Source organism: Heterodontus francisci, chromosome 16 (assembly GCF_036365525.1).
Source record: "Heterodontus francisci isolate sHetFra1 chromosome 16, sHetFra1.hap1, whole genome shotgun sequence".
Classification (NCBI taxonomy): Eukaryota; Metazoa; Chordata; class Chondrichthyes; order Heterodontiformes; family Heterodontidae; genus Heterodontus; species Heterodontus francisci.
The window spans coordinates 17,929,742-17,942,782 of record NC_090386.1 but is presented as its reverse complement, the minus strand read 5'-3'; the positions used below and the strand labels follow the sequence as shown (position 1 = coordinate 17,942,782).

General features: G+C 45.8%; 1 protein-coding gene across 5 annotated transcripts in view; it reads left to right on the top strand.

Moving 5' to 3' along the window:
* Positions 1-13,041, top strand: part of ttll9 (tubulin tyrosine ligase-like family, member 9) — a 104,488-nt gene that overhangs the window by 70,096 nt on the left and 21,351 nt on the right. For 4 of the 5 annotated variants that reach the window (XM_068048025.1, XM_068048021.1, XM_068048022.1 and 1 more), the window contains 3 exons: positions 198-285; positions 9,197-9,255; positions 10,670-10,866. In XM_068048025.1, the coding sequence (XP_067904126.1) occupies positions 198-285; positions 9,197-9,255; positions 10,670-10,866 (344 nt within the window). The remainder of the gene's footprint in view (positions 1-197; positions 286-9,196; positions 9,256-10,669; positions 10,867-13,041) is intronic. The other variant, XM_068048024.1, reaches the window with a different exon arrangement.

Genomic DNA, 13,041 nt, shown 5'->3' with positions numbered 1-13,041 from the left:
GACGTAGATTGAGAAACTGTCAGTTCCCTCAGACCTCACTTTGGTTTATCCCAATCCTCTCCACTATTGTACATTGTTAACTTGCTGCACCAACTCACTTGAAGTGTCCTCATTAAATTGAGTCAGGTTGCAGATATTATTCAGTAATGCAAGCTACGTGTTTACTTGTATCCTCTTGCCTATCTCTCTTTACACAGTATGTCCCTCTGAAAGCCTGGTTATATAGAGATGGCTTTGCGCGATTTTCAAATACCCGATTTTCCCTGACCAGCATCGATGATCATTGTATCCTTCATTATATCTCATTAAGGAGGCTCACTTGGGCCATTCAGAAATACTGTAGAGATTTAAAGTTTCATGGCAATTGGCATCTCCCATAGCAACCTCTGACTCACTGTAACCCATAGCAACCTCTGTGTAACTCACTGTAACTCATAGCAACCTCTGTAAACCATGGCAACCTCTAACTCACTAACCCATAGCATCCTCTGTGTAACTCACTGTAACTCATAGCAACCTCTGTAAACCATAGCAACCTCTATCTGACTGACTATAACCCATAGCAACCTCTGTGTAACTCACTAACTCATAGCAACCTCTGTAATGCACTGTAAACCATACCAACCTCTAACTCATTGTAACCTACAGCAACCTCTGTGCAACATGCTGTAACACATAGCAACTTAACTCACTGTAACCCATAGCAACCTCGAACTCACTGTAACCCACAGCAACCTCGAACTCACTGTAACCCACAGCAATCTCTGTGTAGCCCACTATAATCCATTGCAACCTCTAATTCACTGTAACCCATAGCAACCTTAAATTATTGTAATGCATAGAAACCTGTGCAACTCACTGTAACTGATAGCAAACTCTAACTCAGTTATCCTGTAGCAATCTCTGTAATTCACTGTAACCCACAGCAACCTCAAACTCACTAACAAGTAGCAACCTCTAACTCCGAACCAATAGCAAGCTCTGTGTAATACACTGTAAGCCTCTGTGTAATGCAATGTAACCACAGGAATTTCTAACTCACTGTACCCAATAGCAAGCTCTGAAATTCACTGTAACCTGTAGTAACCTCTGTGTAACCCACATCAACCTCTGTGTAACTCAGAGTAATCCATAGGCACGCTACAGCCTGCCGGACTGAACACTGAGTTCAATAATTTCAGAGCATGATGGGCCCCCCTTTTTATGTTTAGTTCTTTTTTCTTGTTTTTTTTCTTTTTTTTTATTTGGTTATTTTATTTTAGTCTTTTTTAGTTTTTTAATGTTTGTGCTTGGTGCGCTTTGTGCTTTACAGTCTGTTCACACCCCCTCTGTACTAACGCTTTGTCTTTCAGCACACCATTAACATACCGTTTGCCTTTGTTCCATGACCTTCTGGTCAGTTATTCTCTGTGACCCTCTGTCCTAGTAACACCTCTTTTGTTATCTCTTGCCCCAGCCCCTGTTTTACTTGCTTAAAACATTTTGCATTTCTAATATCTGCCAGTTCTGATGAAGGGTCACTGACCTGAAACTTTAACTCTGCTTCTCTCTCCACAGATGCTGCCAGACCTGCTGAGTATTTCCAGCATTTCTTGTTTTTCTTTCAGATTTCCAGCACCTGCAGTATTTTGCTTTTAATCCATAGCAGCCTCTGTGTAACTCACTGTAACCGATAGCAAGCTCTGTAACTCAATGTAACCCATACCAACCTGTGTGGAACTAACCGTAACCCAAAACAACCTCTATGTAACTCACTGTAACACACAGTAACCTCCTTGTAACCCCAGCAATCTCTGTAAATCACTGTTTTTTGTTCGTTCGGGGGATGTGGGCGTCACTGGCTATGCCAGTATTTATTGCCCTTCCCTAATTGCCCTTGAGAATTGCCAGCCAAGAGCGACGTCTCAATTCATTCCATCTTCGCTGCCTCCGGAGAATACTTGGCATCAGGTGGCAGGACTATATCTCCAACACAGAAGTCCTTGAAGCGGCCAACACCCCCAGCTTATACACACTACTGAGTCAGCGGCGCTTGAGATGGCTTGGCCATGTGAGCCGCATGGAAGATGGCAGGATCCCCAAAGACACATTGTACAGCGAGCTCGCCACTGGTATCAGACCCACCGGCCGTCCATGTCTCCGTTATAAAGGCGTCTGCAAACGCGACATGAAATCGTGTGACATTGATCACAAGTCGTGGGAGTCAGTTGCCAGCATTCGCCAGAGCTGGCGGGCAGCCATAAAGACAGGGCTAAATTGTGGCGAGTCGAAGAGACTTAGTAGTTGGCAGGAAAAAAGACAGAGGCGCAAGGGGAGAGCCAACTGTGCAACAGCCCCAACAAACAAATTTCTCTGCAGCACCTGTGGAAGAGCCTGTCACTCCAGAATTGGCCTTTATAGCCACTCCAGGCGCTGCTTCACAAACCACTGACCACCTCCAGGCGCGTATCCATTGTCTCTCGAGATAAGGAGGCCCAAAAGAATTGCCCTTCCCTAATTGCCCTTGAGAAGGTGGTGAACCGCTGCAGTCCTTGGTTGCAGGTACACCCACAGTGCTGTTAGGAAGGGAGTTCCAGGATTTTGACCCAGCGACAGAGAAGGAACAGCGATTATAGTTCCAAGTCAGGATGGTGTGTGGCTTGGAGGGGAACTTGCAGGTGGTGCTGTTCCCAAGCATCTGCTGGCCTTGTCCTTCTAGATGGTAGAGGTCGCGGGTTTGGAAGGTGCTGTCGAAGGAGCTTTGCTGAGTTGCTGCAGCGCATCTTTTATATGGTACACACTGCTATCACTGTGCATCAGTGTTGCAGGGAGTGAATGTTGAAGGTGGTGGGTGGGGTGCCAATCAAGTGGGCTGCTTTGTCCTGGATGGTGTCAAGCTTCTTGAGTGGTGTTGGAGCTGCAGTCATCCAGGCAAGTGGAGAGTATTCCATCACACTCCTGACTTGTGCCTTGTAGATGGCAGACAGGTGTTGGGGGGTCAGGAGGTGAGTTACTCGCCGCAGAATTCCCAACCTCTGACCTGCTCTTGTAGCCTCAGCATTTATGTGGCTGGACCAGTTTGGTTTCTGGTCAATGGTGACACCCAGGATGTTGATAGTGTGGGGATCAGTGGTGGTAATGCCATTGAACGTCGAAGGGAGATGGTTAGATTGTCTCTTGTTGGAGATGGTCATTGCCTGGGACTTGTGTGGTGCCAATGTTACTTGCTACTCAGCAGCCCAAGGCTGGATGTTGTCCAGGTCTTACTGCATATGGACACGGACTGCTTCAGTATCTGAGGAGTCGTGAATAGTACCGAACATTGCGCAATCAGCAAACATCTCTACTTCTGACCTGATGATGGAGGGAAGGCCATTTAGCATGGTGGTAGTGCCACACAGCACGATGGCGGGTACCCTCAATGTGAAGACGGGACTTCGACTCCACAAGGTAGTCACTCCTACCAATACTGTCATGGACAGATGCATCTTCAGCAGGCAGATTGGTGAGGATGAGGTCAAGTATGTTTTTCCCTCTTGTTGGTTCCCTCACCACCTGCCACAGACCCAGTCTAGCAGCTATGTCCTTTAGGACTCAGCCAGGTCAGTCATTAGTGGTGCTACTGAGCCACGCTTTGTGATGGACTTTTAATTCCCCCACCCAGAGTACATTTTGTGTCATGCTACCCTCAGTGCTGCTTCCAGTTGGTGTTCAACATGGAGAAGCACTGATTCATCAGCCGAGAGGAGGGGTGGTAGGTGGTAATCAGCAGGAGGTTTCCTTGCCCATGAAATGAGAACAGAAAGTGAGGGAAATACTCAGCAGCTCTTGTGGAGAGAGAAACAGAGTTAACGTTTCAGGTCTGCGACCCTTCATCAGAAGGTTTACTTGCCCATGTTTGACCTGCTGCCATGAGACTTCATGGGGTCTGGATTCAATGTTGAGGACTCCCAGGGCAACTCCTTCCCGATTGTATACCACTGTGTTGCCACTTCTGATGGCTCTGTCCTGCTGTTGGGACAGGACATATCCGGGAATGGTGATGGTGGAGTCTGGGACATTGTAAGTTATGATTCCATGAGTATGACTATGTCAGGCTGTTGCTTACCTAGTCTGTGGGACAGCTCTCCCAACTTTGGCACAAGCCCCCTGATGTTTGTAAGGAGGACTTTGCAGGGTGGACAGGGCCGGGTTTGCCGTTCCCGTTTCCAGTGCCTAGGTTGACGCCGGGTGGTCCATCTGGATTCATTCCTTTTCTTAGACTGTGCAGTGATTCGATACAACTGAGTGGTTTGCTCAGCCATTTCAGCATCAACCACATTGCTGTGGGTCTGGAGTCACATGTAGGCCAGACCAGGTAAGGGCAGCGGGTTTCCTTCCCCAAAGGGTCTTAGTGAACCAGATGAGTTTTTACAACAATTGACAGTGGTTTCATGATCACCAATAGACTAGCTTTTTAAATTCCAGATGTATTAATTGAATTCAAATTCAACCATGCGTCACTAGCCTAGTGACACTACCACTACGCCATCTCTCCAGACCCCATGAAGTCTCATGACATCAGGTCAAACATGAGCAAGGAAACCTCCTGCTGATTACCACCAACTGCCCTCCCTCAGCTGATGAATCAGTACTCCTCCATGCACTGAGAGTGGTAAGGGCGCAGAATGTACTCTGGGTGGGGGACTTCAAAGTCCATCACCAAGAGTGGCTTGGTAGCACCAAAGTTGGCCGAGTCCTAAAGGATATAGCTGTTAGACTGGTGAGGGAAAAACCCTACTTGACCTCATCGTCATCAATCTGCCTGTCACAGATGCATCTATCCATGACTGTATTGGTAGGAGTGACCACCGCACAGTCCCCTGTGGAGACAAAGTCCCATATTCACATTGAGGATACCCTCCATCGTGTTGTGTGGCACTACCACCGTGCTAAATGGGATAGATTTCGAACAGAACTAGCAATGCAAAACTGGCCATCAGCAGCAGTAGAATTGTACTCAATCACAATTGGTAACCTCATGGTCCAGCATATCCCCCACTCTACCATTAACATCAAGCCAGGGGATCAACCTTAGTTCAATGAAGAATACAGAAGTGCATGCCAGGAGCAGCACCAGGCATACCTCAAAATGAGGTGTCAGCCTGGTGAAGCTACAAGACAGGACTACTTGCATGCCAAACAGCATAAGCTGGATGCGATTGACAGAGCTAAGTGATCCCATAACCAATGGCTCAAATCTAAGCTCTGCAGTCCTGCCACGTCTAGTTGCGAATGGTGATGGACAATTAAACAACTAACAGGAGGAGGTTGCTCCACAAACAATCCCCATCCTCAATGATGAGGGAGCCCAGCATATCAGTGCAAAAGACAAGGCTGAAGCATTTACAACAATCTTCAGCCAGAAGTGCCAAGTGGATGATCCATCTCAGCCTGCTCCTGAAGTCCCCAGCATCACAGATGCCAGTCTTCAGTCAATTCAATTCACTCTGCGTGATATCAAGAAATGACTGGATACTGAAAAGGCTATGGGCCTTGACAACATTCCGGTAATAGTACTAAGACCTGTGCTCCAGAACTAGTCGTGCGCCTAGCCGAGCTGTTCCAGTACAACTATACCACTGGCATCTACCCGGCAATGTGGAAAATTGCCCTGGTATGTCCTCTACACAAAAAGCAGGACAAATCTGACCCAGCCAATTACTGCCCCATCAGTTTACTCTTGATCATCAGTAAAGTGATCGAAGGTGTCATCAACAGTGCTATCAAATGGTACTTGCTTAGCAATAACCTGCTCAGTGATGCTCAGTTTGGGTTCCGCCAGGGCCACTCAGCTCCTGACCTCATTACAGCCTTGGTTCAAACATGGACAAAAGAGCTGAACTCAAGAGGTGAGGTGAGAGTGACTGCCCTTGATATCAAGGCAGCATTTGACCGAGTATGACATCAAGGAGCCCTAGCAAAACTGAGGTCAATGGGAATCGGGGGGAAAACCCTCTGCTGGTTGGAGTCATACCTAGTGCAAAGGAAGATGGTTGTGGTTGTTGGAGGTCAATCATCTGAGCTCCGGGACATCACTGCAGGAGTTCCTCAGGGTAGTGTCCTTGGCCCAACCATCTTCAGCTGCTTCGATCATAAGGTCAGAAGTGGGGATGTTCGCTGATGATTGCACAATGTTCAGCACCATTCGCGACTCCTCAGATACTGAAGCAATCCATGTAGAAATGCAGCAAGACCTGGACAATATCCAGAGAAAGAAAGAATGCGAAGAAAGACGGCTGAGACTTGAGTTAATTTGTGGGCGACAGAGTAACCCCAGTAAAAGCTTGGCTAATATGGAGGAGTGTAATTCAGGGCTGGGTACAGCATTGTTAAAACTATCTCAACTAATCCCTAATGCTGTTGGAGAGGGTTTAAACTAGATTGGCAGGGGGTGGGGACCTGAGGGTACACGCAGTTGGGACAAAGTCAGACTACGGGCCAAGTACTGAAAAATGGGATTAGCATAGTTAGGTGCTTGATGGCCGGCACAGACACGATGGGCCGAAGGGCCTGTTTCTGTGCTGTATAACTCTATGACTCTATTTTGGTGGTGGTGATCATAATTCAGTCAGTTTTAACATAATTATGGAAAAGGACAGAGATAGAACAGGAGTTAGAGTTCTCAATTGGGGCAAGGCCAATTTTATTAAACTGAGGAGTGATTTCATGAAAGTGGACTGGAAACAGGTACTTGAAGGTAAATCAGTGTCAGAACAGTGGGAGGCATTCAAAGGGGAGATTCAAGGGATTCAGAGTAAACATGTTCCCACAAAGAAAAAGGGTGAGATGGCCAAATCTAGAAGAGCCGCATGGATGTCAAGGAGCCTACAGAGTAAGATATTTCAGAAAAGGAAAGCTTATATCCGACACCGAGAACTCAATACTGCAGAAAGCTGAGAGGAGTATAGAAAGTGGAGGGGTGAAATCAAAAAGGAAATTAAGAAAGCAAAGAGAGGGCATGAAAGAATTTTGGCAAGCAAAATCAAGGTGCACCCAAAGATGTTTTATCAATACATTAATAGTAAGAGGATAACTAAGACGAGAGTAGGGTTCATAAAAGACCAAAAAGGTAACCTAAGTGTAGGGGTGGAAGATATTGGTATGGTTCTTAATGAATACTTTGCGTCTATCTTCACAAAAGTGGGCGATGATGCAGATATTGTAGTTAAGGAGGAAGAGTGTGAAGTATTGGATGTGATAAAGATAGGGAGAGAGGCAGTATTAATGGGATTAGAATCCTTGAAAGTTGATAAATCATCAGGGCCAGATGAAATGTATCCTAGGCTGTTAAAAGAAGCAAGAGACGAATTAGCAGAGGGTCTGACCATCATTTTCCAGTCCTCACTGGATACAGGTGTGGTGCCGGAGGATTGGAGAATTTCTAACATTGTACCTCTGTTTGAAAAGGGAGCGAAGGATAAACCGAATAATTACAGGCCAGTCAGTCTAACCTCAGTATTGGGCAAATTATTGGAATCTATTCTGAGGGACAGGATAAACTGTCACTTAGGCACAGGTTATTCAAAGATAGTCAGCACGGATTTGTTAAGGGAAGATCTTGTTTGACCAACTTGATCGAATTTTTTGAAGAGGTAACAAGGAAGATAGATGAAGGTAGTGCGGTTGATGTGGTCTACATGGATTTTAGCAAGGCTGTTGACTCTAATTCAGTTCACGCCTACGGAAATGCGACGCACCCATGCTATCATGCATACGCGATACACACATGCAGAGAAAGACAGAATAGAGCAGAAGAAATAAAGTGGAAAAGTTTGAGTCAATGTCTGAAGATGGTTTTGGTTACTGTTCTTCGAACTCACTGTAAAGTCCTTGATTGTAGGTAGGTCTGGCTTTTCGTTGGGGCCCAGTATTCTTCTTAAATCTTGTGCGATGTAGGAGACTTTTCACTGTTGGGGCCACTAGATCCCTCAGCTAATAAAGGAAAGGATTCCATATGCCTTCTTGACCACTTTATCGACCTGTCCTGCTACCTTCAGGGTTCTGTGGACGTTCACTCCAAGGTCCTATACTTCCTCTACACTTCTCAATATCTTCCCATTAATCGTGCATTCCTTTGCCTTGTTTGACCTCCCCAAATGCATCACCTCACACTTCTCCAAGTTGAATTCCATTTGCTACTAAGAAAACCTGTTTGTGGTGGTTTCTTTGCCCTATAATTGGAAAGCGGTGGACAAGGATTCACCAAGGGCGGGCTAAAAAAACGGTGTGTTTAAAATTAAACCCTGTTACAGTAAGACCAGGTGAAGACTGAGAGGGAACCCTAGACCCCTTTCTCACCCGGTCGTAACAGTGTGCTAGCACTCTCTCTCTCTCTCTCTTTCTCTCTTTGTCTCGGTCCTCCTGACTATGGAATCTCCGATAACGACTGCATTTCTACTCTTTGCCGTTCCCTCCTGTACAATCCAATGCCCATTGGTGCCAAGGTTTGCACTGCCCTCCTTCAAAGTATTGTCACTGCCAGCAGTCTCCAATGTTGAGTACCAGCTTGTGAGTAGCACACACCCCGAAGACGCCTGCTCCTCCTACCTCTTCGTACTCTTACAGATGGCCACCAGTCTACTATCCTGACCTCCTGCCTGTGCGGTGACACCTCCTGGAATGTCCAGTGTAGGATACTCTCATTCTCCCTGATGCTCCGCAGTAACTCCAGCTGCCCCTGAAGATCAGAAACTCTTGAACTCTAGCCGCTAGAGGCACTTCCTACACACGTCGTTCCCCAAGACACAGGAAGTGTCCTGAAGGTCCCACATGATCAGGAATTGCAATTAACAGGTTTCAGGTGCACATCCATAATCTAAATAAGCTATTCCCTTTTTAAAAGTCTAGTTGTTTTTATAGTACCTGTTTAAAGTACTAATTTAAATTAATCTGTGTCTCGTCTGCTGCTCCCTCTTGGATATATCATTGTATTTTTGATGTAATAAAATAATACAATATTTTACATAAGATGACAAGATAATCTTGGATGAGGAAGATCATTTGGCCCATCTAGAGAGACCCAAGCATCTCCCCATTGCAGGAGCCAAATGCCAGGCCTCCAGCCTCCACCACATTGAGGTGCAGTTTTATAGTTAGCTGCAATATTTGATGTACATGAAGGCACTGTTATTTGTACCATGGTTCTGTATTCTTCCATAATTTATACCTTGCACAGTCATACATCTCACAAACGTTGCCGTGCAGAAAACTGCCCCTGACTATGATCCAGAAAAGGTAAGGAGCATTAATCAATGACATGGGACATGCACCCATAGGATGGGGGATAAGGGCACTGGTGGGAGGGGTACAGGCAGCGGGCACTGCTGCAAGCAGCACAGATTGCAAGAGCACTGGTGGGAGGGACATTGCTGAGGTTCCTTCTGACTGGCTCTTTGGTGGTATATAGACATTAGGGTGAACGATAATCCATACCTCATCGACACACTGATTCACTTCAGTATATACTGATGCGCTGCAGTATTGTAGCTGTGATATACTGTGAGACACTGATATGCTGAGTCACTGTGATATACTGCGACACACTGCTATACTCTGCCATACTGAGACACTGTGATATACAGTGACACAATGTGAGACACTGTGATAAATGGTGACACACTGTGAGACACTGAGATATACTGTGACAAACTGTGAGACACTAATATCCAGTGACAAACTGAGAGACACTGTGATATATGGCGACACATTGTGAGAGACTAATACACCGTGATACACTGTGAGACACTGTGATGTACTGCAACACACTGGGCTGAATTTTATTCTGACGCCAACAGGAGCGGCTTTGGGCAAACAAAATGGCGGCCTGCACACACGGGCTGTGAGCCGCAACGCAGGGTGGGTCCCCCACCCCTCTCCATGATGTGGTGGTGGTGGCCTCAGTGTCACCATAAACGTCAGCTCTGTGCCGACGTTGGCACTATTTTTATAGGGCTGTCAGACCTGCCACAAAACGTACAGAGTTGAACCCCGTACTTCTCCCCTCAACTACACCACAAATAAACTGTCGCCCCATTCCCCCCCACAACACTTAAACAGCCGAGTTGACCTCTCACCTCTCCCTCCCCCCCCCCCCCCCGCCCCCGCAAAAGCACAAAGTGCAGAGGTCACCCCTGCTGTTCCCCCCACAACTAGAAATGCAAGTTGACCCTGTTCCCCCCACCCCACTACACTAAGAATCCTAATTTCCTCCTTCCCCACCTTGGTGGCGCCAGCTTTCCCTGGACAAGAAGTGAAGGCGCATGAATCGCACAAAAAGATCCCCGACAGCCGGTAAGATTGTAGCGATTGGTATTTAAATTGATTCATTGCCTTTATTTAAATATGTAAAGTTGGGTCCGATCGCGAACACTGTGGGTTTGCCATGGAGCCTCGCCACCTTCGGGAAGATCGGGCTCAGCAATCCCAGCATCGGGCTCCGTGCCGGGCTGCTGCTACTGCGATCCTATGTCGTCGTCCCCACCCCCGTCACTGAGCTTGACGTCGGGAGCTCGACAAAATCCCGGCCAGTGTGATATATTGTGTGTCACTGTGAAACACTGATACAGTGCGACACACTGTGAAATATTCTTAAAGACTGTGATATACTGCGGCACAATGAGACACTCTGGGACACTGTACTCTCTTCTAGGGCTGCAAATGGTTGATGCAACAACTGCGACAGTACCTGACGGCGAAACACGGCATTGAGGCAGTGGAAATGCTCTTTAGAGACATGGACAATATCTTCATCAAAAGTTTGCAGAGTGTCCAAACCGTGATTATTAATGACAAGCATTGCTTTGAACTGTATGGATATGACATTCTGATCGACAAGAACCTGAAACCGTGAGGACACTGAGTGATGGTGTGAACTGGTGCAGATTGTGTGTGTGATTCAGTGTGAAACTGATCAAGTGTAACTGTTTGGTTATCTGTATGTGCTTCTGTGTGTGTGTGTACCCCATGTGGTGCATATGTGTTTTGTGTATACCTGTCTGTGTTGCGTCTGTTGTGTGTGTATTTGTATGTGTTGAGTGGGTTTGTATGTGTCTGTGCATGTGTGCTTTGTATATGTTGAGTGGGTTTGTATGTGTCTGTACCTGTGTGTTTTGTATATGTTGAGTGGGTTTGTATGTGTCTGTACCTGTGTGTTTTGTATGTGTTGAGTGAGTTTGTATGTATCTGTACCTGTGTGTTTTGTATATGTTGAGTGGGTTTGTATGTGTCTGTACCTGTGTGTTTTGTATGTATCTGTACCTGTGTGTTTTGTATATGTTGAGTGAGTTTGTATGTGTCTGTGCATGTGTGCTTTGTATATGTTGAGTGGGTTTGTATGTATCTGTATCTGTGTGTTTTGTATATGTTGAGTGAGTTTGTATGTGTCTGTGCATGTGTGCTTTGTATATGTTGAGTGGGTTTGTATGTGTCTGTACCTGTGTGTTTTGTATATGTTGAGTGGGTTTGTATGTGTCTGTACCTGTGTGTTTTGTATGTGTTGAGTGAGTTTGTATGTATCTGTACCTGTGTGTTTTGTATATGTTGAGTGAGTTTGTATGTGTCTGTGCATGTGTGCTTTGTATATGTTGAGTGGGTTTGTATGTATCTGTACCTGTGTGTTTTGTATATGTTGAGTGAGTTTGTATGTGTCTGTGCATGTGTGCTTTGTATATGTTGAGTGGGTTTGTATGTGTCTGTACCTGTGTGTTTTGTATATGTTGAGTGAGTTTGTATGTGTCTGTGCATGTGTGCTTTGTATATGTTGAGTGGGTTTGTATGTGTCTGTACCTGTGTGTTTTGTATATGTTGAGTGAGTTTGTATGTGTCTGTGCATGTGTGCTTTGTATATGTTGAGTGGGTTTGTATGTGTCTGTACCTGTGTGTTTTGTATGTGTTGAGTGAGTTTGTATGTATCTGTACCTGTGTGTTTTGTATATGTTGAGTAGTATTGTGTGCCAACTATTGGATTATGATTTTTTTCAAAGAGAGTGTGTCAGTTTTCACTGGTAATTTTTTTTATTCATTCATGGGATGTGGGCATCACTGGCTAGGCCAGCATTTATTGCCCAACCTTAATTTCCCTTGGGAAGGTGGTGGTGAGCTGCTTTCTTGAACCGCTGCAATCCATGTGGGGTAGGTACACCCACAGTGCTATCGACTTTGTAGCGGTTTAATACAACTGAGTGGCTTGCTGGCCATTTAAGAGTCAGCCACATTGCTGTGGGTCTGGAGTCACATGTAGGCCAGACAAGATAAGGATGTCAGATTTCCTTCTCTAAAGGACATTAGTGAACCAGACGTATTTTTACAACAATCGACAATAGTTTCATGGCCATCATTAGACTAGCTTTCAATTTCAGATTTATTAATTGAATTCAAATTCCATCTTCTGCCGTGGTGGGATTCCAACCCATGTCCCTAGAGCCATACCCTGGGACAATACCACTACGCCACCGCCTCCCTATGTAATTGGCAAGGGGCACGAGCGTTCAGAATAAATGATTACATGATGTTTCTGAAGTGTTTGACTGAGTATTGATAAAACGTGAGTGTGTTAAGATGGTATTTACGTTGGTTAGGATCAGCTGAATGCTGCTGACTGTGTTTGTTTAGTATATGTACTTTAATTTTTCTACAGTTCTATGTAAGTTCTTTTGTGCTAAGTGTTAGATTGACTATTCATACTTTAATATATGCGCCAGCATTAGCGAGAATAGGCAGTGCCTGTCTGTGAAGGTTTGTCGGTACTGACCAGTGGTCAGTGCCTGTCTGTAAAGATCTGTCTGTACTGACCAGTAGTCAGTGCCTGTCTGTGAAGGTCTGGCTGTACTGACCAGTGGTCAGTGCCTGGCTGTAAGGATCTGTCTGTAGTGGCCAGTGGTCAGTGCCTGTCTGTGAAGATCTGGCTGTAGTGGCCAGTGGTCAGTGCCTGTCTGTGAAGATCCGTCTGTACTGGCCGGTGGTCAGTGCCTGTCTGTGAAGATCTGTCTGTACTGACCAGTGGTCAGTGCCTGTCTGTGAGAA